Raw genomic sequence first — 24,512 nt, 5'->3', positions numbered from 1 at the left:
ACTAAATAATTAGGTAAATGAGTTTTTGAATTTGTTTGCAGGTTTAATATTGATCAGGATGCCAATAGGACTCCTCAGCTCTTTCAACAGTGCTATAGGAACCTCAATGTCCTGAGAGGATAGAAAGTTTAACATCTAATTCAAAGAAACACACCAGCAATAATGAAGCATACCTTCCATTTTGTACTGAAATTTATCAGTCAACACTATTAATAATACCATTCTCCCCCATGTCTGCGCGAGTTTCCTCCAGGTGCTCCGGTTTCCTCCCACAGTCCAAAGATGTGCAGGTTAGGTGAATTGGCCATGCTAAATTGCCCGTAGTGTTTGGTGCAGGGTTAAATGTAGGGGAATGGGTCTGGGTAGGTTGCTCTTCGGAGGGTCGGTGTGGACTCGTTGGGCCGAAGGGTCTGTTTCCACACTGTAGGGAATCTAATCTAATCTTAAATCTAATCTAATCTTAAAACAGCCCACAATAGGGCAGAAAGAGTCAAATCACGTAGTATGCTGACCATCATTTACTCCTCACCTGATGAGAAAAGAATCTTGATTGAACATATCGAGCAGGTATTGAAGGTTACCCTTGAATTATTGTGCCTGGAACCACTCCCCCTCCACCCCACCGTGCTCTGACTGAGGCTTTCTGACAAGTATGAGTTTGCTAGTTTTGTCTCTGGGCTAAATGGCCTGTCCAGACAGCTGTAATATGAGCCTGGTACATATGGTTGAGGAAGAAAAGCATCAGACACAGCAATGCAAGGTAATGCAGAGCATGGAAGCGGTGAGCATCTAGATAGGCTCAGAGTGAGTGAGGAATAAGAGAGTGAGTGAAGAGCCCCGAGATGCAGCCAGGTCCACTCCATGAGTTGGTTGTGTGTTTCTGAGCACACAGTCTCCTTGCTGTAGCATTATAATGATAGTTGTCTGTGCAGCCTGAGACACAGTATTGAAGAGCAGCAATGTTCTTTAAGCATGATGTGTCATGAAGGTTCTTACAGACTGAAACATGTCACATGCCAATGTCTGTGGGAGTGAGCTTTTGTGACCAGTGCCCAGGGAAGTTGTCCAGAGATGCTGGAAAACAAACACTAACATGAAGATTGTTTACAGCAAGCAGCAAGTTAAATCTACAAGGTGCTTGCACTGGTTTCCTTGTCAAGTTTTCCTGACATCAAGCTTATATGGTGAGTTTGGTAAGATGGAAGGCTGATTATTATTGACATGACTCGGGCTGTTAAGAAGATGTTTAACAAGCAATAATCACTGTAAATGTGAAACTTGCTACTGCCTAGTGAGAATCCTGCCACACTGCGTGTGAAAAACATAAAAGAGCGTGAGCTGCTCTCTACGTTTTGATAGGCTTTGGCAGACTTCTCAACTGATTCTGCCACAAATCTCACCATAGCCACATCGGTCAGACGCTATTAGATTCCAACTGCCCCCTCATCTTACCATCCACATGGTCTTACATGTTTACATAAATTTGTAACTTCAGTTTAGGTACTTTCAATAGACATGAGACATTTTGAAGAGTTAATACTTTTTAATTATTTTCCTTTTGTCAAGCAAAATCTATTTTTTTCCAGAGATAATGGAGGTCATCATAATACAACTTCAAATGGAAAAAGACAAAAAAAACCATAACATTTTATCAATGTTATCTGATAAATTGTAACAAATTGAATAAACATTAAAGCATTTTAAAATGTGAATTTAGTATTAGAAATGCTTTTGTACAAAATTACAAAGACAACTTCCACATTAGAAATGTTGAGTTTTCTCGTAAGTAACACATATCTTACATGCCTCTGCTTTCTCTCTCTCCAACCAGAGGATGGTTTCATGTTGTTTTAGTTGATACTTCTTTTTAAATGCAGTATAAATTTTGTATTGTTTTACAAATTTTAAGACACTAATAACAAAAGTTTAAGTATCAGATGTTAAAAGTTGATGCATTACGTTTGAAAGACTAATTTAGGAAAATGAACATAGGGAAGAGGAGAATGTAACTCAGCCCCTTGAGCCTGTTCCAGCATTCAGTTAGGTCACAGTTGATCTGTACCTTTTCTTTACCTTAAGGTTGATTTAAAAATGAACTGAACATTACATTTCCACTAATAGTTTAAAATGAATATAATGCATTGTTCTTTACATTCTAATTACATACTGTAACAGTTTTCTGGTCAAGGCTTTTGTACAAGGTATATACACACTTTTATTCAACTATTGGTGTGGAACATAATTTAGTAATTCAAATAAGTTTGGGATTTTTATCAATTTTTTTGTACCTTTCCATTATGTCGAATGGTGGATAACACTGCAATATTGTTGGTGATTTAATTGCAAAGCCCTTAATGCATTTGAAAGCTTACCTTTATGATGCTATGGACTGAAATTTCAGGATTAAGGAGGAAAATAAAATTGGAAGCAGACTGTAAGTAACTCTAAGACTACATGGTTAGGTTAAGAGTTTGGACAGAAAGGTGCTGGATACAATTTAGTTTGGAGAGGTATGAAGCAATACATTTTAGAAGGAAGAACAGGAGCGACCATTTTGTACTGGGCAATAAGACTTCAAATATAGTCAGGAAGTAAAGAGATTTTGGGTTCAGATTCAAAAATGTCTCAAGTGGAAGGGTAAATTGATAATAATACTTAATAGTTAAAAAGCAAACACTGAACTTGATACCTTAGGTAGCCAAAGCAAATAGAAATGCCAAATTGAGATAAGTCATTGGTTACACTGCATTCAGAAAACTGTGCAAAAGTGAGGACTGCAGATGCTGGAAACCAGAGTTTAGATCAAAGTGGTGTTGGAAAAGCACAGCAGGTCAGGCAACATCCGAGGAGCAAGAAAATCGACATTTTGGGCATCTAAACTTAGAAAGCTGTGTCCAGTTTGTGGTGTTTTTAAGGAAATCTGTCAAGGCCACGTTGAGTGTGTGGAAGAGATTCACTATTTGCATACAACTCACAAGAGATATTAATGGAGACAGATCAGAGTAATTAGGTTCTTAACAATATAACAAAGAAGATAAAGAGAATGTCTCAAAGTTCTTCCAAATTAGGAGAGGTTTAGTCATATTTTGTTTTAGAGTGCTTCTGTAAAGCACCTTGGGAGGTTTATGATGTTGAAGGTGCTATTTAAATATAACTTGTTGTGAAGATAAATAGAGAACATCTATTTCTGGCAGAAGTGAGTTGGAAAGGACAAACACACAATATCACCAAAAGAACATTAAAGAGATTAGGAGAAACTTATTCACGGACACACAGTTATTAGGACACAGAATTTCCTACCAGTAATAGTGGTAGGACTCAAATCCATAATACCTTTTAAAAGAAAAGTGAATAAATATTCAAAACAGAAGAAGGGTATTGAATTAGGACAATGCTGATAATTCTTTAGATAGTTGATACATGCATAATGGGCCAAATGGTTTCTTATATGGTGCCACATTCCGAGATTATAATTTAATATTAGCAACAATATAGATGCATTTTGGTAATTTACATTTTGAGAATGTTCAGCATACTGTGCCACTTCTATTAAACACATCTGAAGATTGAGACACTTTAACTTCATATTTAAATTAACATATATATATAAACTTTGTGTGCCAAAGAAATAGCAACTACTCATCAATATTTCAATTAGAAATGTGAGGTTATAAATCCAGTTTAAAATCTAACAATGTAATAAATAAAACAAACCTATTGGATTTGAAATAAAGATAAACATTAGAAAATACGTATACATTTATAGAATCAATGAATAATAACAATTTTTTTGTCAGAAAACTGTTTCCAATAATGTAACCAACAATATTAGGCACAATTTCTGTGTAAACGATGAACCTCAAGATACTATGTAGATACGACTCAGTTTTAACAGGTCAAAATGCAAATAGTATCTTAGTGAAGCTCTCAAGTTTTAGCTGGTAATTTATTACAAAAAAGGAGCACAGCCAAAGAAACAAGACATATATATAGTGCCAGTCTACAATTTACAACACTGTATCACTCACATCTATCGATGCTTTTTATAAAAGATGCTAGACTAAAAAGCTTTAAACTGTTTAAAAATTCTAGTACCGCTTGTTGCAAACTACAGTAATAAAAATGCAAGCTCTTACCTATCAGTTTGAGGTTTGTGATCAACTGTTAACATATAGATTTCAGTTAAAGACATTAAGCAAATAATTTAAACGCCAAATATGATTAAATACAATCTCCTTCAGATGTATTGATTCTGAGAGGTCTGATGGTACAATACATTGTATAAAACTCTGTTGACATCTTGCAATTAACAAATTTAACAAGAAGGATAAATGAAAAATATACAAAAAAAATTAGATAATGATTTTGGTTTTCTCTTTTTTTGTGTAAATTGTAATTAATCACATAAAATGGAAAAGAATGTCCAAATGTAGGTTGAAACAGTTCATTAGTTCATATGAAAACGGTGTTCTCCTCTTGTTATGTGTGAAGAGAATTCATATCTATCCTGGCTTCGGTACCCACACATGTTGCATTCAAAGGGGTCACGGAATCCATGGCACCCCATATGTATTGTAAACATCACGTGATCCAGGAAAAGTACCCTGCAGTGTTCACATTTATACACTTTCACATGTTCTCCTTCACTACTAATTACTTTGATGATTTCTTGATTGGGTTCCATACCTGCTCTCATAATGTCATAGGATCTAGGATCTTCTTTTACTAAAGGCAAGCCATTTCTTGCCTGTGGAGCTACGTGATTTGTCAGGTAAATCAGGTTGTTTCGTTCTTCATTATTGCTCTCAGTATCTGTGGAATCAGGGCAGCTGTTGTTTGGAGATGGTTCTCTTTCTGATGACTGTGATTTTGTTTTCGAAATAAGCACTACGTTTTCTATGGCACCATCTTGGCTTGCGGCACTGTTAGCATGACTCTGTGTATCTGAATGGGTTTTATGCATGGTGTACATGTTGCTTATTACTGGTATCACTTCAGAGCCTCCAGCAGGAGTTTGGACAAGAGGACGCAAGGATTCAGCCCCTAGATAATTGATAGCATTGTTAATTGCTTGATCCAAAACATGAGTCTGCATCATCTCACTCTCCTTTTCATAATTTGAATTAGCGTCATACTGAAGCTCTGAAATATCAAGCTGCAGCTTCTTTTCACCTGTGTAATTAGCATATGAACAACCAATACAGTATTACTTTACACAGACTGGATAAACAGCAGACTTCCTGTTATAAAAATAACGGATCCTGCAGCTGTAACACTTGCATAAACCATAAAATTGCTTATTCTGAAAAAAAAGTCAACACAAAGATTAAACTGTTTCACTAGTACTAATATTAGATAAGTGTCATTGAGATATAATGTGATCTAGGTGCTTTCACTAATTAAAATTGATTTGCATTTCAATATTGATAGTAGAACTACAATAGCTAATGATGTATTTACCAAGAATGGTGCCAATTATTAATTTACTTTATTTACTAGCAAATGTATTTCCAAATAAAGCAAATTAGTACCAATGTTCTCACAGAGAGGCAAGTACAGCAACAGAGGGGGTTTAAACAAAAATAGCAGGTGGAGAGACGGGTCTTACAGCACATGGATGAGTGGTTAAGAAAAGATTTGGTGAAGAGGCAAAGTAATCTAAAATGCTGTATTATTGGGTAGATACGGAGTGATATGCTTTAGGCAGGCAGGAGAGGTTATGTAAAACTAAAATAAAGATCGAATATGAAAAAAGGAAAAAGGAATTAAACTAGAATGGGTTTGAGTTCCTGTATTTGTTTTGCCAATGTGGAAAGTATTAAAGACTATTTGTGTGAGTGAAGCTAATTGGCAAATGTCAGCAGAGATTCTCTAAGGGAAGGTTGTGATTGATGAATTTAAATAATTCACTGTGGAAATCCTAGAATTTATAAACGATGAGGACAAAGTAACTGTGGTACATCATATTTCAGAAGGCACTTTGTAAGCTATCCCATAGAAAATATGTTATCAAAATTAAATGAATGATATCAAAGAAACCCATAGTGAATGTTCAGGATTAGAAATCAAAGTATAGCAACAATTTTTTTTAGTATCAGTAGCACCAATCTTGGTACTTATTCTCTGTTTCATTTTTAATAATAAATTGCATGCAGGCAGCTGATAAATGATATTCTGATGATACCAAATTAAGGGGCATGGTAAACTCTGAGGAAGATTGTTGACGAATATTTTTGTGAAGTGAGTAACTAAGTGTTGGATACACTTCAATTCAATGGATTATCATTTAAGTTTTTGAAAAAAGGACACAGTGGCATGGTGGCTCAGTGGTTAGCACTGCAGCCTCACAGCACCAGGGTCCCAGGTTTGATGCCAGCCTCAGGTGACTGTCTGTGTGGAATTTGCACATAGTCCCCGTGTCTGCGTCCGGGTGCTCCAGTTTCCTCCCACAGTCACAAAGATGTGCAGGTCAGGTAAATTGGCCATGCTAAATTGCCCATAGTGCAAGGTGCATCAGTCAGAGGGAAATGGGTCTGGGTGGGTTACTCTTCGGAGGGTTGGTGTGGACTGGTTGGGCCAAAGGGCCTGTTGCCACACTATAGGGAATCTAATCTAAAAAGAATGCTTTTCCTAAATGCGAAGATTCTTAATACAGTGAAACAATATAAGTAGAAGTTACTTGATCTTTGAAGGGATGAGTACAAGTAAAAGAGGCTACAGAAAGACAAATGGATTTCTGAGGCTTCCAGATTGGAGCACAGAGAATATAAAACAAGGAAGTGAGTTTGAACTTTTACAATTCATTGGTTAGGCAACAGTTGGAGAGTTGTGAGCAGCTGTATGCTTGTAATAGGATGGTGGTGAGAAGCATAAAAAGGAGTATTCAAGATTCACTAAAAAGAGAGAATCTATTCATAATGAAAGACTCAAAAAATTGGATTTTCTTGGGATTGGAACAGAGAAAATAAAGGGAAAAATCTGACGACTGTTTACAAATTATAAATAGTTTTAGGAGGATAAATAATGAAAGACTGCTTCCAGTGGCTAGCATATAGTGTTAGCTGAACTAGAGGGGAGATAAAGGAAAGTCTTTACAAGGTTGGGTGCTTATTGGAACCTGGAAATCTAAAATATAACTGGCTATTAGAAAACAAATATATATAAGTATATAAGGATGTAGAGAACTAACTGGGAAGTGGTTTAAAATTAAGTGCTCTAGTTGAAGTACTGGACTTGACTCAGGCACAAAGGCTCAAATATCATGTGTGCAATTTCTCTAATTTCTGAACCTGATAGGAAAATCTATTCAGCAATTTAAAAGTTTCGAGTCTTTTCATCTATTATGATTCCCATTTTAGATGACATGTTTATGCTTAATAAGGTAGGGGTGACAATAACACTGGAGCAACATATTTATCCAAAATTCAGCATCTGATTATTAGCAGCAAATTGCTACCTTAGCTGTATATATAAATGAAAATAAAAAAAACGTGAAAATTTAGTACTTGTGGTTCAGGTAGTTAATGAATAGATTTATGTGGTTGTAAATTGTGCATGTAAACTTTGACACTCAAATTCTAAATATGTGTTTCCATTCTGAAGCTTTGGAGTAAAATTGCACAAATTTAAAGTTTAAGCTATAGCTCCTTTTGTTCTGAACATGTAAATGGATTTAAGTTGCCCTAGTAATAAATGTTATTGTACAGAATACATTATTTTGTCCATTATAATAAAGAAGGCAACTTGTTTATTTTAAATAGCTCAATTCCATTTTTGAAATTACTGACAACATAATTCAATTTGCATATATGTTAACCTCAAATTCAGACAGCATGCCTAGGTAACAGACAAGAGGTTTCATCTCAGGAACGCAGGGCAAAGGACAACATTCTTCCCCTAATGTACCACCCAAATTCCAGCTTCCATATTGATCAAAATCAAAAAATATGCAGGACAAAAGTAACTAATTCAAATGTGAAATGACATAAGCCATCTGACATCATACTAAAGTGCTAAATACACACAATTATTTCTTTACTTCTGTAAATCTACAGAAATGACATATGAAATATGACATAACATACCCATAATGCCATTCTAATAGTAAAACATCATGTGGACTTCATTTCATTCAAACCAATACAGAAAAATTATAGTTCGACGTTTTGCAAGTAGTACATCATGGGAGAAATAAATGAGACCAGTTTTTTCCGTCTTGTAAAGCATGTTCAAAGTATTCCAGTTTTTCAAATTGTTTTAATATAGTAAATTGATGCTTTTGTTTTTATTATTATGAATTAGTTCACAATCTTTTAATGCTGGCAACTTGACCAGGTAAGTTATTTCTCACCTTTTCTCCAATTCACAAAATATTCAGTCAATGCAGTATGATCATATTTTACTTTTAATCTCAAGTAAATAAAAGGCACAAAATTGTTGAAACTCATGTCACGAGGGCAAATATGAAATGGATAAACTGAAGAAACTAAATTCAAATTCAAACGTCAAAAATAACTGTTTCAAACCAGTGTTCACTGCTGTGCAACAGCTAGTTACTTAATGAGTATTGTGACCAAATATTTATGCTTACCAACAAACTTTTGTGGCATTGAACTTTTGCGTTTTGCAACATTGCTTGCAAGTCTATCCAGTACCATAGCTCTTTCTGATCCCATCTTGCATACTCCTTCAGTTAAATCATGTGATTTGTTGTCTTCTTTCACTGTGAAATAAAAGAAAAATTAAAATCCATTTATAATTGAATAAGTAAAGCTTGCTGGTTCAGCAGGTTGAAATAACTATGTCACAACTAATTATTTTCATTAATTAGTTACTTGGCTCATCCAGCCTTTCAAACTGACAGCATTTTGTCCCAATCAGAAAATAACTTACACTGTCAAATCCATAAGAATCAGAAACACAAAGCACAGCATTGATTAAAAACAAGTCAACCACAGTGGTAGCAAATAGATATACAAAATAATTTGCATGTTTCTGGTAAATTTTGGTCCTGATCGTTTAGTAAGCTATGGTGAAGACATGGCCTTATGTTGCATTACGACAGACATTTCCTCCTGAGTCTAGAAGAACAGGAAAGGAACAAGAATTTACAGAATATTTTGCAGCTCAGTAAAGAATAGCAATATTCTCGTGGCAGCACCTCAGACATTGTATTAATCCATCTTCATCAACATAGTCCAATAGTCTACTTCAACTAAATCATAAGAAAAATATAACGGCACTTATACGGGGGAAATATGTAACTACACATCTGCTAGTATGCTGATACACATTAAATGCAATTTAGGCCAGAGATTATACTGTCTAAGGATAAACCAAAACAAAAGCAGCAGTTTTGGTTTTGATATTATGTCTGACCTTTGGGAAATAAACTTGTTTTTGAACATACTGCCTATCGTAATGAGCATAAATGGATAAAATAAGTAATCAGAGATTCTGAAAATTATTTTTCAATCGTATGAGGGATTAGGCAAGATGAAGGCTCAGACTTTCCCCATGACAGGGAGGCAAATGGTGGAAGTGGCTTAAAATTGTAAGTCCCATTGTGAACGTGGTACTTCTGATTTTTGCAGGTGCAGGAATAGGGACGGTGCACTCTGATCTTCCTGAATGCACATTTTACAGAAGCAGCACGCCATTCAGCTCAGTAACTGGCTTAATGGATATGGAATGTTATTTTAAATTCATGAGTGGGATGTGGGCATCATCAACTAGCTCAGCATTTATTACCCACCCCTAAATGCCCTTGTTAAGATCTGTCCACATTACTGAGAGTCTGTAATCACATGTCAGCCAAACCAGATAAGGAATAGCAGATTTCCTTTACTAAAGTACATTAGTGAACCAGATGGATTTTTACATGAATTGACAAAAGTTACATGGTCACATTTAGGTTTGCTTTCTTTTAATTCCAGATTTTATTGAATTCAAATTTCAGCAACTGTCAGGGTGGGATTCAAAGCCATGTCCACAGAACCTTAACCTGAATTTCTGGATTAGTCCAGTGGCATTACTGCACAACCACTACACTTGTGCTCCCCTCAAATCTTGGCAGTTTTAGAGTGTGAAACCCAATGTTTGCAGATTAGATGCTATAAGAGCAGGGCTGGACTTTGTGGATTTATTTGGATTGCCATGTTACCCCTGTGGACAGGTAAGGTACCCCTTTGTATCAGGTTCCAGGACGCAGGTGCCCTTTGGCTATATTAGGTCTCCTGTGCCATTGTTAAAGTAGGCATACGTGTGAGCAAAAAGTGCATAAGCCTAATACTGTCAAGCCTATTGGAACTGTCAGCAGACCTGTAAAAAATAACTGTCACAACTGCCCAAAGCCCCTATCAAAAATGTCAAGAGGTTCTGTCAAAGGGAACTCTCAACTGGAACTATCGAAGCAGTTGTCCATATAATACCCGACTATGAGATGCCATACTGAATCAAAAGCCTGTTAAAGAAATCTGCCAATAGGAGCTATCAAAAATATTAAAGGGAGCTCTTAAGAGTTGCTGTGGAAAGTGTCAAGAAGCCCTGTCAAATGTACTATTAAAGCAAGGTGTAAAGGCATTTAAAGACTTGTGCATGTTATACCTTTAGCAAAAAAAAAACTGTTGACAGTATTAAAAATTATTGTTTACTATCTCACTGCCTGTGAACATAAAGTATGTCGGCTTCCATTATTAGTGTTGGATGACAGATTACACAACTGTCCATTTTCACAGTAGGGTGCCTGTAATTTATCAGTTTAGTTGACAGTTACTAGTGATTATGGTCTCTTGAAGTGGGATGTTGCTTTAAAGGATGAATGAAATGTTGTTTTAAGCCTTTATTTAGTTGAGTGAATATAAATATCAGATATCGGCTTTTGTGGATTAAGGTGCTTTTTCTAGTATAGTCAAGTCAATAATACATTTTATTTGTACAGAATTTTGTTCTATCTCATCTCTGCATGGGTCAAGAGGTCTGACTACAGTGGTTATGAGGTGATTTGGCTTGAAAGGTGGAAGAATAAAAGGTGGGTGTGGGCAGTAAGTTGTCACAGGAACTGTAAAGGGGCAGGGTTAACATGAAGGGCATATGGGGTCATGTGAAATGGTCCAATGAACATAGATTGACATGGAGGGCATGTGGAATCATGGAGAATGGCAAAGGGGCATGGGTTTTCATGTAGGGCATGTAAGGTCACAGGTTGGCATCAATGGGCCATGGGAATTATGTTGTGGAATAGGGTGTGAAAGACTACAGCTGGAGGGATTTCTTTTGTTTTATTCTTTTTTAAAATTAAACAACAAGACAATGCCAGAGTATGAAGGCAGACCTTCTCCGTAGCCAGTCACTGCACCCAGTAGCCTTTGCTTTTGATCTAGGGTCATCCAACCTGTCTCCCAAGAAGTCTTGCCAACCATGAGGAAAAATCTGACTTGCCAAGCTTGCATTTGTGGAGCTCAATGCTGTGCTTTAAGCCTGGGCTTGTGAACTTGTTAAAGCAATGTTCCACCCATCTCCATTTCACTTCTTCTGTCCAACCTATTAAAACTGTCCTCTCTGCTTCCTTCATCTAAATCTCTTCAGCTTGGTTTAAAGATTTGCCACTGCCTACTAACTTCACTCTGTGTGAAAACTGCATTGAAGCTGAGATCTTTGTGGGGTTGGGTTCATCCAACGACATTCAAAACCAGGATCTGAATGGCCCCTGCCTCATTTACAACAGTTGGGGAATGGGGATGGGAATGGGTAACTCACACATGGGGAGATACCCAAACTCAGCAGGACCATTGGAACCCAGTGACCTGTTTTTGCTGGAGTGACAGTTTTATAACACAGTATAGAATCCCTACAGTGTAAAAAGCAGTCCTTTGGCTCATTGAGTGTACACCAACCCTCCAAAGAGTATTCCACCCAGACCCAACCCCTACTCAATCCCCATTATCCCAGATATAGCATAGCCAATCCACCTAACCTGCACATCTGGACTATGGGAGGGAACTGCAGCACCCAGAGGAAATCCACGCAGATACAGGGAGATGTGCAAACTCCACACAGTCACCCAAGACTGGAACTGAACCCATATATGAGTTACAAATTTTACATGAGTTACAAATTTTTACAGCAGGTGTAAATGTACATGAAGGGTGGTTACGGTGTGTGGAATTATTGACTTATCAAGTTATTTAAATATCCTACCTTTGAAAAGTTGAAAGCAAAACAGTCTACCTGTGTCTGTAATTGGAAAAGAAATTTGGTGCATGAAGTTTCTGTATTTGTTTGTAAATAAAACCCTAAGCACCATTATTATGTAATTATTACTACTTGACTGCTTACAAATCTATTAGCACCATAATTGGTTTGGGGTGGGGGAGGGGTTTCATCAGTTTGCTTCGTTCCATTTCAACTGTGATTATATTTTTACTAAATTCCTTTCTCTCCTACACCTCCTGATTCACAGATTTTACAGGAATGATTTTGTATCCCTTACAGATAATTAATCCAAATAATAACATACAAGTGTTATAAAACAGTATCACAGGAATTGATGTAGCCTCCAGTTGCCTATAAACCAATTCTACTCTGTAATGTGGAACCAGTGACAACTGGCTGCATTTACATTTCAGATAGATATGTTTGCTGAAGGTGTAAGCCATAAATTCCAGGTGATTTCTCCTTGTCTTTCTGCAGTATTCCAGTTAAACCAGGAATACAGCCATTTTGCAGCTTCCCCAAAATTAGGTAAGGTGACTGAGAAAGTGCCTACAGAATTTCAAAGCCAGAGTTCTCAAACAGTCATGTATTAAGTAAAGGAAAGCAAATCATTTACTGGACATTTCGTAGTGCTTTACAACCAATGAAATCCTTTCTCAGTGGGCACTGCCATAACGTAGGAAGCATGGTAGCAATGTTAAACTGACCAGATAATCTGTTTCTGTCATTTTGATTAAGGGATAGGCATTAAACAGGACACTGAAGAGAACACCTCTACTCCTCACAATTCTTGAGCAGGTAGTTGGAACTTCAGTTTAATACCTCCTCTAAAAGATGGCATTGCCAACAGTGTAGCATTTCGTACTCCTGCGCTGGAGCGGGAACCTGAATCCATAACTGTTTCACTCAAACAGTGCTGCGACAGACAATTGATGGTGAGGAACCTGGTATTTTTATTTATTAGAAAACCAGCTTTTTGAGTGATTGACATGCTATTGCTTTTCCTCAGCAGTGATATTTAAGATAACATCCACTCTTCATACACACAGTTTTCCATTTAAGAGAGTTTGTGGCTAAATGGATGACCAGCAGCTCTATGGTTCCAGCACCAACAGGAAGGAGTGCTAGCTAGTATTGGAACTACAGACAGTGTGCAAAGCACACCTCCTAAAAGGAAATCCATGCCAGAACTAGATACCAAGTTAAGTAAGGGGAGCATTTTGTGGGGGGCAGGCTTGTTGAGGAGCATAAGTAACCACGTTTGGAAGGCCAGGATGGATGATAAATGGGCAAATATTATCCAAGGCCTGTAAAGGAAGACCTATTCCCTTGCACGGCAAAGGCCTGCAGTTACTTATCCATTCAAGGGCATCAAATGGGCCACGGAAAATGCCCGAGTTACTTAATATCATGACCAACTGCTCACAAATTTCTACCAGGTTGAAGACAGACATGTAGGTAGCAGGAAAGGAAAGAATTGGATTTTGAAAACCTCATTACCACGATCAAAGCAATATAGCGAGAGCCTCTTTCATCTATTTCCCTGGTCTTCATACTTTCAGCGAGTGGAAACAACTTTCCTTGGTCCACCTTACTCAAACCTAACATAATCTGGCATTCCTTTGTCAAATCTTCCATACATGTCCTTTCCCTAAATCTTCCGAACAGGACTATAGGGTAAATACAGGAGGAATGGTCCCAATGATGGAGGAATCCAGAACCAGAGGTCATGGCTTAAGGATACAAGTAGGCCATTTAGGATTGAGATGAGGAGAAACTTCTTCACCCAGAGAGTGGTGAGCCTGTGGAATTTTTCATCACAGAAAGTGGTTGAGAGTGAAACATTGAATGTTTTCAAGAAGGAATTAGATTTAGGACTAACTCTTAAGGCTGAAGATGATCAGCCACAGTTAGACTGAATGGCAGAGCAGGCTCAAAGGGCCCGAGGGTCTATTTGTGCTCCTGTTTTCTATGTTTCTATATTTGCTACATGGAGAACAAACTCACCTTCTCGTGGCCAACTTTCTTGCTTTTGTACTCAATACTTCTATTTGTTATATCCATGTTCCTATGCAATTTGGAAATCATTCTTGCATTATCAAAGGTCATTGCTCTGTAATGAGAATTCAGTGCCTCTCAGCTCCACTGTTGCTTTACTAGCTGAGGATTTCAAGCATTCTCTGTTTTCACTCTTTCAACATGCCCTGCCATCTTCAGAGATTTATGCACATGAACTGTCACACCCCTTTATTTTGGCAAGCCTTTTCGAACTATGCCAATAGATCAATATTGCCTCTTCCTTACCCTTCTGCTAAAATGCTGTAGTGCACAAGTCTCTGTATTAAATTCCATCGATCACTTGTCTTCCCATTCCATTAGCCTATCTATGTCCTGTTAACACTGACCCATCCGCAACATCAATAGCTGTCTCTTTTAAGACTCGAGGATGAAGTCCATTAGAATACCAGGGCTCATCAGCTTGCAGTTCTAGCAGTACAGCTTTCCTACTGATTAGAATTTCCTCAAATTGTCCTCTCCTTTCCACTCCTGATTTAAATTTATAACTGGATGTTTTGTGACCTCTGTAGTGAGGACAGAAATAAAATATTTGTTGACGTCATCCACAATTTCTTTATTACCTGTTAGCTCCCAATTCTGTTTCTAGAGAAGCAACACTCACTCAATTTTTTTTCCTTTTTTTAGAAACACTTAATTTAAAAAAAAAATTCAAGCTAGCTTCCTCTCATAATGCTGACAAGGGAGGAGAGTACATATCTGATGGTGGTAATCTGCAGAAAATGGTGGGAATGGTGCTTCATGACCTTTGGATAAGGAGGTTGGTGGGGTGGTAAGTGAGGACCATGGGGAACCCATTGTTGTTATGGGACAGGAGGAAAGGGGTGAAGCCAGAAGGGCCCTATCAACCCCATGACTTAACATTGTGTTTTACAATTTCAAAATGTGAACACTCCCTTCCATGTTAGTTACAATACCCCCACACCCTCTCGGTCCTGTTTTGTACAGGTTGCTCCTAGTGCAGCCAATGTATTTTCAACCATTTATATTCCACATTAGCACCTCACCCAGTATTCATCTCTCTCTATGCTTGTCATCAGCAATCTCTTTGTGTGCCAATCCTTTTTCTCCCCTCACCTCTCTGGGCTCATTCTCCATGTAGTCTGTTCAGTCCCCCGAATCCATCATCAGTTTAAGTACCCTCCTTTCCCAGCAATTTCAGTTTTCACTCAAGTTCACTGGACTCCAAATTTTAATTGTTTTTCTCTCTACAAATGATTCCAGATCTGCTGAGTTCCTCCAACACTTGAAGATTTTTAGATTCCTTTTTTGTTAGCTGCCGTTGTATTCTTATATTCACTCTATGCCAGTCTTTTTTTAATCACTCCACTAATCTTAGTATATTTGGCCTGCTTTTAGCTTGGCGAATTCACTTGGTATTCATATAATCTATTGTTGGTTTCATTATATTCTCTATCTTCCATGTCCTTCAAGGATCCTTGCTTTGACTGTTTTATCTTTCACCCTTGTTTCTAATGTACTTAGTCTGTATCTGAAACATTACTTTCTGAAGATCAATTGCTTTGATACGCGCTTTCCTGTTAATGTTTAGTTTCATTTTCCTGTAGTTACACCCCCTGTCATCAAAGTCAGCCCTGTTCCAATTAAGAATTTATACTTTAGATTGTTTGGTGTTTTTTTCCAATGCTAATCCAGGAGCATCTGGAAAAAGGTGAGTGTACGTGCAGCATGGGTTAGTACCTGGAACTTCAATGTTGTGGCCATATCAGAGACACAGATAGGGTAGGGATACGAATGGTTATTGCAGGTTCCGGGATTTAGATGTTTCAACAAGAACAGAGAAAATAGTAAAAGAGGGGGTGGTGTGGCACTGTTAGTCAAGGACAGTATTACAGTTGCAGAATGGACATTTGAGGACTTGTTTACTGAGGTAGTATAGGCTGAGGTTAAAAACAGGAAAGGAGAGGTTGCACTGTTGGGAGTTTTCTGTAGGCCTCTAAATAGTTCCAGAGATATAGAGGATAGGATAGCAAAGATGATCCTTGATAGGAGTGAGAGTGACAAGGTAGTTGTTATGGTGGACTTTAACTTTCCAAATATTGACTGGGAATACTATAGTTCAAGTACCTTAGATGGGTCAGTTTTTGTTCAATATGTGCAGAACGGTTTCCTGACACAGTATGTAAACAGTCCAACAAGGGGCGAGGCCACATTAAGATTTGGTATTGGGTAATTAACCTGGCCAGGTGTTGGATTTGGAGGTAGGTGAGCACTTTGGTGATAGTGACCACAATTCGGTTATGCTTACTTTAGAGATGGAATGGGATAGGTATTTACCACAAAGCAAGAGTTATAGCTGGGGGAAAGGCAATTACGATGCGATTGGGCAAGATTTAGGATGCGTAGGATGGGGAAGGAAACTGCAGAGATTGGGCACAGTTAAAATGTGCAGCTTATTCAAGGACCAGCTATTGCAGACCCTTGGTGACTATGTACCAGTCAGGCAGGGAAGAAGTTGTCGAGTGCAGGAGCTGTGGTTTACTAAGGAAGTTGAATCTCTCCTCAAGAGGAAGAAGGCGGCTTATGTTAGAATGAGATGTGATGGCTCAGTTAGGGCGGTTGAGAGTTACAAGTTAGCCAGGAAAGACCTAAAGAGAGAGCTAAGAAGAGCCAGGAGGGGACATGAGAAGTCACTGACTGATAGGATCAAGGAACACCCTAAGGGTTTCTATGGGTATATCAGTAATTACAAAATGACTGGAGTAAGATTAGGGCCAATTAAGTATAGTAGTGAGAAGTTGTGCATGGAGTCAGAGGAGATAGGGGTAGCACTAAGCTAAATGAATACTTTTCGTCAGTATTCACACTACAAAAAGACAAGGTGGTCGAGGAGAATAGTGAGATACAGGCTACTAGACTAGATGGGATTGAGGTGCATAAAGAGGAGGTGTTAGCAATTCTGGAAAGTGTAAAAATATGTAAGTCCCCTGGGCCAGATGGGATTTATCCTAGGATTCTCTGGGAAGCCAGCGATGAGATTGCCAAGCCTTTGGTTTTGATCTTTATGTTGTCATTGTCTTCAGGAATAGTGCCAGAAGACTGCACAATAGCAAATGTTGTTCCCTTGTTCAAGAAGGGGTGTAGAGACAACCCTCGAAATTATAGACCTGTGAGCCTTAAAGTCATAGAGATGTACAGCACAGAAACAGATCCTTCAGTCCAACCCGTCTATGCCGTAAAGTTTTGAAAAAGGTTTATAAGAGATAGGATTCATAATCATCTAGAAATGAATAAGTTGATTAGGGATAGTCAACATGGTTTTGTGAAGGGTAGGTCATACCTCACAAACCTTATTGAGTTCTTTGAGAAGGTGATCAAACAGGTGGATGAGGGTAAAGTGGTTGGTGTGGTGTATATGGATTTCAGTAAGGTGTTTGATAAGGTTCCCCTCAGTAGGCTATTGCACAAAATACGGATGCATGGGATTTAGCGATTTGGATCAGAAATTGGCTAGTTGAAAGAAGACAGAGTGGTGGTTGATGGGGAATATTTATCCTTGAGTTCAGTTACTAGTGGGATACCACAAGGGTCTGGTTTGGGTCCACTGCTGGTTGTCATTTTTATAAATGACCTGGATGAGGACATAGAAGGATGAGTTAATAAATTTGCAGATGACACTAAGGTTGGTAGAGTTATGGATAGTGACAAAGGATGTTATAGATTACAGAGAGACATAGATAAGCTGCAGAGCTGGGTTGAGAGTTGGCAAATGGGGTTAAATGCAGAAAAGTGAGAGGTGATTCACTTTGGAAGGAGTAACAAGAATGCAGAGTACTGCGCTAATGGTATGGCTCTTGGTAGTGTAGATGAACAATGAGATCTCTGTGTACAGGTATATAGATCCTTGAAAGTTGCCATCCAGGTTGATAGGGTTGTTAAGAAGGCATATGGTGTGTTAGTTTTTATTGGGAGAGGGATTGAGTTTCAGAACCATGAGATCATGCTGCAGCTGCACAAAACTCTGGTGCGGTCACATCTGGAGTATTGCGTACAGTTCTGGTCACTGTATTATAGGAAGGATGTGGAGGCTTTGGAAAGAGTTCAGACGAGATTTACTAGGATATTGCCTGGTATGAGGTGAAGGTCTTACCAGGAAAGGCTGAGGGAAGTGAGGCTGTTTTTGTTAGAGAAAAGAGTTCGATGGATTTGACTGAGACAAGGTGGGGGGAACTCAGCACCGCCTTCCTAACCTGCAATCTTCTTCCTGACCTCTCCGCCCAACCCCAGTCTGACCTATCACCCTCACTTTGACCTCCTTCCACCTATCGCATTTCCAACGCCCCTCCCCCAAGTCCCTCCTCCCTACCTTTTATCTTAGCCTGCTGGACACACTTTCCTCATTCCTGAAGAAGGGCTTATGCCCGAAACGTCGATTCTCCTGTTCCCTGGATGCTGCCTGACCTGCTGCGCTTTTCCAGCAACACATTTTCAGCTCTGATCTCCAGCATCTGCAGACCTCACTTTCTCCTTCAGATTGGTTCCACAGGCCAGCGCAATGTCAAGGGCCGAAGGGTCTGTACTATGTTCTATGTTATATAATAATGATTGCTCTTATGCAAGTGGTCAGTACATAGTCATTTGGTCAACTTGGCCCACCTCAGATGCAGTGATACTCCCATCCTAAGTGGATTGTGAACATCCTAGTCAAGCAAGCTCTTGGAAACATACTTCAAAAATCCATGCTTAAATCGATATTTGGGTAAGTAAAGTCTTTCAAATTCACCATCTTCTAATTCTTGCTTGAAGTGGGAGCTTAGGAATGTTCTGACTAGAGAAAGGATTGCTCCACTCAAGGATAATGAGGGAAAGCTGTGTTTAGAACCTGAGAGAATGGGTGAGATTCTGAATAATTACTTTGCATCAGTGTTCACCGAGGAGAGGAACATGATGAATCTTGAGATTAGAGATAGATCACGTTGACAGACAAAATCCAGCAACTAGCAGGAAGACTACAAATAACAGTCAATAGCTTAATTACTCCTAGTCTTAACAAGGTATTTTCCTATTCTCTGGAACTGAGATAAGTAATTTGATACAGAAATATCCTACTGACATTTTATCAGGTCTAGTAGGAAAAAAATACATTCAACCCACGCTTTGCAGAATGTCTAGATTTAATATCACTGTACGATCTACTGAAATCGAATTTTTCACTCTTCAACATTACTATTATTCAATTTACTGAGCATGAAATATACTTGAAGCTACTACAAGAGCCAATTGTTAGAGACTACCTGTTTGTTTGGATTGATGATCAGTTTGCATACTTTTATGATGATGCTAAAATAGTGAAAAAACGCATAAAAATCAGCAATTCTCCACAAGCACAAGTAGCTTGGCTTCATTTCAGACAGGTGATATCTTCACCATTTGATCTTGGTTTATTCACCTCTAAGGGACAATCACCATACCTGGTCCTTTGTTAAATCAAACATTTGCCTCCTGGAAAAAGTTACAAGTAATTATCAAGAGATGGTGAAATATTGATATTTATCAGTGAGGTAGAATGATGAAAACATTAATGAAATAAGTAGACTTAATATAAAAAAGGGGCTACGTTGAATAAACTGAAAAACATGCGAGGATAGAAGAGTAAAGAGGATAAAACCTCTAGGTCTGAATGGATCACATCCATGTATTTTAAAATGATAAAATACTTCAAAGGAATCTAGGGAAAAAACAGCACAGCATTTCTTCACATACTTAATGATTTGTTCGAGAAAAAAATGTGGTGTTAGAGCCCTGGAGGGCAGTTCATGTCATTCCAATATTTAGAAGGAGAACACATCCAGGGAATTATAGTCAATCAGTTTACCATCCGTGATAGGAAAAAAAATGTTTTGGAAACCTTTCTAAAGAAGAGAATAGAAAAACATCTGAAATGGAAATATAGCAATTAATAGTCAGCATGGATTTTAAAAGGGAAAATCCTGCTTGCCTAATGGCTTGACTAGTTTTTGGAGACGTAACCAAGAATGTGGACAATAGTGATGCAGCAAATGTACCTGGATTTCTGAGGAGGTGCCCCATAAATAGATTAAATAATAACACCAGAGAATATGGAGTCAGGGGACAAGTGGCAGAATGGACTGTCAGCTTGCCTACGGAATCCTATGTAATCATGAAATAGTTTTTTTTTACCTGAATAAATACCACTATGCAGTCCCATGGTTTGTAAGTAATTGTGGCAACGTTCTTTGTGTTCTTCGAGTGAGCTGCGTTGCTTGTAGCTTCTCCCACAATAACTACATTTGTGAGGCTTTCCAACTACACACAAACAGAAAGAGGTCTTAAAGAATATTGAATGGGCTTCACATTTGTAATTTGTTATTAATAAGTTATTTGTATTTCATGAGAATATGCACTCTCATCTGCCTTGTATAATATACTTACACCAACAGACATACTCAAACTGCATATCAGAGTATTGCATATATATCTATTGACTCTATGGTCTGCCTTGATGAATTATCATTTCATAAATACAGACTTCCTTATCTATCATTTAGCCAGCACTTAAAAACAAAACACAGCAGTTCTTGAAATTTGAAACAGGAGCAAGAAATGCTGGAAATGCTCAGCAGGCCTGGCAGCATCTGTGGACAGAATAAAAGCAAATATTTCAGTTCAATGATATTTTTAGAATTAAAAAATTCAGAGATGTGACGGATTTTATGCAAGTACAGAGGCAGAGGAAGGTGGTCTAAAGCTAGGAAGATCTGTGATTGGATGGAAGACAGGAGAGATGACATGTTAAAAGAGCTGTTGGTACAAAATCTCATCATCATCATCATCTTTCCCCTTGTACTAGTTGCTTTTTGCCATTTTCATGAATTTGATTCGAGTCAATGAGATGCTAAGGGAATTGCCTTCTGTCCCTGCTCTGTTTCATAGCCACTAACTCCATTTCTCTCCCAAGTGACTGCCTGAACCACACTTTTTCCAAATGTGGTGTCATTGGCTCCAAGATTAGCTTTCAATTACACATGCATACCTTTAGTAAGACTGCCTATTTCTACTTGAATAGCCCTTCCTAATTTCCAGTTTATCTGCTACAGAAACACTTGTTCATTCCTTTCTAATTTCTCGTACTAATTTCACCTGCCACTTTCTGTGCTCACTGACTTCCACTAGCCCGTTGTTATGCATCATCTTGGGCATAAAATTCTCAAAGTTGTATCTCAGATTCTTCAATAGCTTAAGTCCTCCTTATCTCAGCAATTGCCTTCAACTCCACAACACGGAGATATCTTTGTTTCTTTAATTCTGGTATCTCAAATATTTTTGAATTTACCTGCTTCATAATTGGTGGAAGTATCTTCAGCTGTCTAGGGTCATAAAGTCTGGAATCCCCTCCCTGAAAACCTCTCGGACTCTTTTCCTCCCTCTTCACCTTTCAGATATTTCTAAAAGCCTATCTGATCAAGCTTTTGGCCATCTGACTTAAAATACCTTTTCATGCTTGGTGTCAAATTTGTTTTTGATTTTGCAAAGCACTGTGGTATGGTGTCTGACATTAAATGTGCTACATAAATATAAGCTGTTGTTAATAGTATAAAAAGTGCTGAAGCATGAATATGAAGAAAATATAATCTAAAACATTTCTTAATATGGTGAAAATGTCAAACAAATAAGATTTGGAAGCAGAGAAAATATGGGAAAGAATGAAGAATAGTCATAACAAACACTACTTTTTGAAAGCTTGAATTGTAACTTAAATATTTTAAAGCTAAAACAACAGTATTAATTGTACTGAATTACCAAAAATAACTCTTATGTTACATGCTTGAATTTGTTAACCACTTCTGTGAGCATGAGCTAGATTAAAAAAAAACCAAGAATTGATCAGACCAGGTAAAGTTATGTTCAATAACATCAGTAAAGAATATTGATCTGTTTACAGCCTACAGTAAATCTGCTTACCACTGGTACTCCACCACTATTTTCTGCATCACTTAATCTGTGTTTTCACAAGAATGTAATAAAGATGCTACTTACAAAATTATACTAAGTTTGTTGAAATTTAGCTGCTGATGGCTAGCCAGAAGCAGACATTGAATACACAGAGGCTACAAAAATGCACTAATTACACTCATTTAAGAAAAATCAGAATGGAAACCAAATATTTTGATTGAAATTAGAACACTGTCAAAGTTAAAACTACTCTGAAGTCCTTTAGCAATTTGATATCAATATTCCAACTGTAATTCACTGACTGAAATGTAGGCTATTTCTACTCGTGCAGTGACTGGGTGTAGTTATCTGGTTCACTTATAGTGCTGTTTAGTAGAATAAGGTAAAGCTCAATGTATGCAGACTTGTATGTGTGTGTACAGAGCACTGATTACTAACATGGACTGCCAATGACATTTACAGTATCTGAAAGAATTGACAGAACTGTCACATACGTCTTGAACCATTGCAAAGTGGTCTAAGTGTACCATATAACCAGGGTACTACATTACTTGTTTAAAAAGGAAAACAACACCTTTGTAAAGTATTTTCTATCTAGTGAATGTGTTTTACAAATAAGTTACTGTTGTTTTACAGGAAAATGTAATAATTGATCTGAGCACGGGAAGATTTCATAAGGAGCAAATGACTAGTTGATGGGCTAAAAATGAATTTCCTCACAATTGTGGGTGCAGGAGTCACGATTTACAATCTTGCTACATCTGGTCCTATAGAGGCAAGCAGCACACACCTTTCATCCACATATGAAGAAGTAATTGAGGAAACAAGCCACTCTACTAATGTCCATCTTCTAACTGTACATTTACTGTAACTACACACTTTGCCTCTCCAAACCAAAGGCACACCATTCAAACTTTTAACTTCACAACTGTAAACTATCCTAATCCATGCTGCATAATATTTCCTGACTTAAATGTCAAACCCTTGCCAAGTACTACCTGCTTAACACAACAATATAAAAGGTTATATCCATCTCACAAATTCTCAATACCTACCTCCCCTAAACCTACTGCAAAGTGTCTCGAATGGTGACAAAATGATTGTATTCCTCTAACCACCCTTTGATATCATTTACCATTGTCAATATCACAATACAATCATTTATATATTAAATACTGTATTCTCCAACTTATTACATGATGGAACCTACTGTATTTGTATCTTTCATATTTCAGACCCTGTACTCCATCTGCAACTTTAATTTAGCAGTGTTCTCTTTCAAGTTCCAGATTTAGAACATGCAGATAATCACTGGGCTTTATGTTTATGCTCATTGAACTGTATAAAGAGATCTGATATGACTACTTGGTTGAAACCTTAAATATAAATTAATATTAAACATGCATATTCAGAAATCACTTTAAATACCTGCTCAGTAACTGCAAAATTGCCTATGGAACAGAGTTACAAAGATCGGGAAGCTCTTAGGCTCAAGGTTTTTGTTGAACTGCCTGATTTTATCATGTTATATATGTGGGGGCGGTATGTGGCACAGTGGTTAGCACTGCTGCCTCACAGCGCCTGAGACCTGGGTTCAGTTCCCGCCTCAGGCGACTGACTGTATGGAGTTTGCACGTTCTCCCCGTGTCTGCGTGGGTGTGCTCCGGTTTCCTCCCACAGTCCAAAGATGTGCAGGTCAGGTGAATTGGCCATGCTAAATTGCCCGTGGTGTTAGGTAAGGGGTAAATGTAGGGGTATGGGTGGGTTGCGCTTTGGCGGGTCGGTGTGGACTTGTTGGGCCGAAGGGTCTGTTTCCACACTGTAATGTAATCTAATTTAATCTAAAATAGCAGAACTACAACAGATCTAATTGAATGGCACCAGAACATTGGAGGGAATCAAAATAAAACTAACTACATAACTAATAGACACACTCAATAAATACCGAATAAGCTTATCACTAATGGATTTTTAAAAAAAGAAATAGAATTCCTAAAGTGTGGAAAGAGGCTATTTAGGCCCATCAAGTCTGCAATTTCCATCCCACGCAGACCCATCACCCACATCCCATCTCCGTAACCCCACATGGGTTTTTTTTACCAAGACTAACCCACCCATATTGCACATCCCTGGACATTATGAGCAATTTGGCATGGCCAATCCATTTAACCTGCACATCTTTGGACTGTGGAAGGGAATTAGTGCACCTGGAGGAGGAAGGTGCAAACTCCACACAGTCACTCAAGGTTGGAGTTGAACCTGAGTTTCTGGTGCTGTGAGGCAGCAGT

General features: G+C 38.0%; 1 protein-coding gene across 6 annotated transcripts in view; it reads right to left on the bottom strand.

Moving 5' to 3' along the window:
* Positions 1–3,927: 3,927 nt before the first annotated feature.
* ikzf1 (IKAROS family zinc finger 1 (Ikaros)) overlaps positions 3,928–24,512 on the bottom strand; it is a 90,233-nt gene continuing 69,648 nt past the window's right edge. For 5 of the 6 annotated variants that reach the window (XM_087987196.1, XM_087987197.1, XM_043690101.2 and 2 more), the window contains exons 6-8: positions 20,452–20,577; positions 8,591–8,722; positions 3,928–5,172 (exon numbers count right to left, since the gene is read on the bottom strand). In XM_087987196.1, coding sequence (XP_087843322.1) covers positions 4,448–5,172; positions 8,591–8,722; positions 20,452–20,577 — 983 coding nt within the window. In that variant the 3' untranslated portion in view covers positions 3,928–4,447. The remainder of the gene's footprint in view (positions 5,173–8,590; positions 8,723–20,451; positions 20,578–24,512) is intronic. The other variant, XM_087987198.1, reaches the window with a different exon arrangement.

The sequence above is a fragment of the Chiloscyllium plagiosum genome, unplaced genomic scaffold (genome assembly GCF_037043375.1).
Source record: "Chiloscyllium plagiosum isolate Xiang-an unplaced genomic scaffold, Cpla_swu_hap1 HiC_scaffold_5, whole genome shotgun sequence".
NCBI classification, from domain to species: Eukaryota; Metazoa; Chordata; class Chondrichthyes; order Orectolobiformes; family Hemiscylliidae; genus Chiloscyllium; species Chiloscyllium plagiosum.
This window is presented reverse-complemented; position numbering and strand designations above follow the sequence as displayed.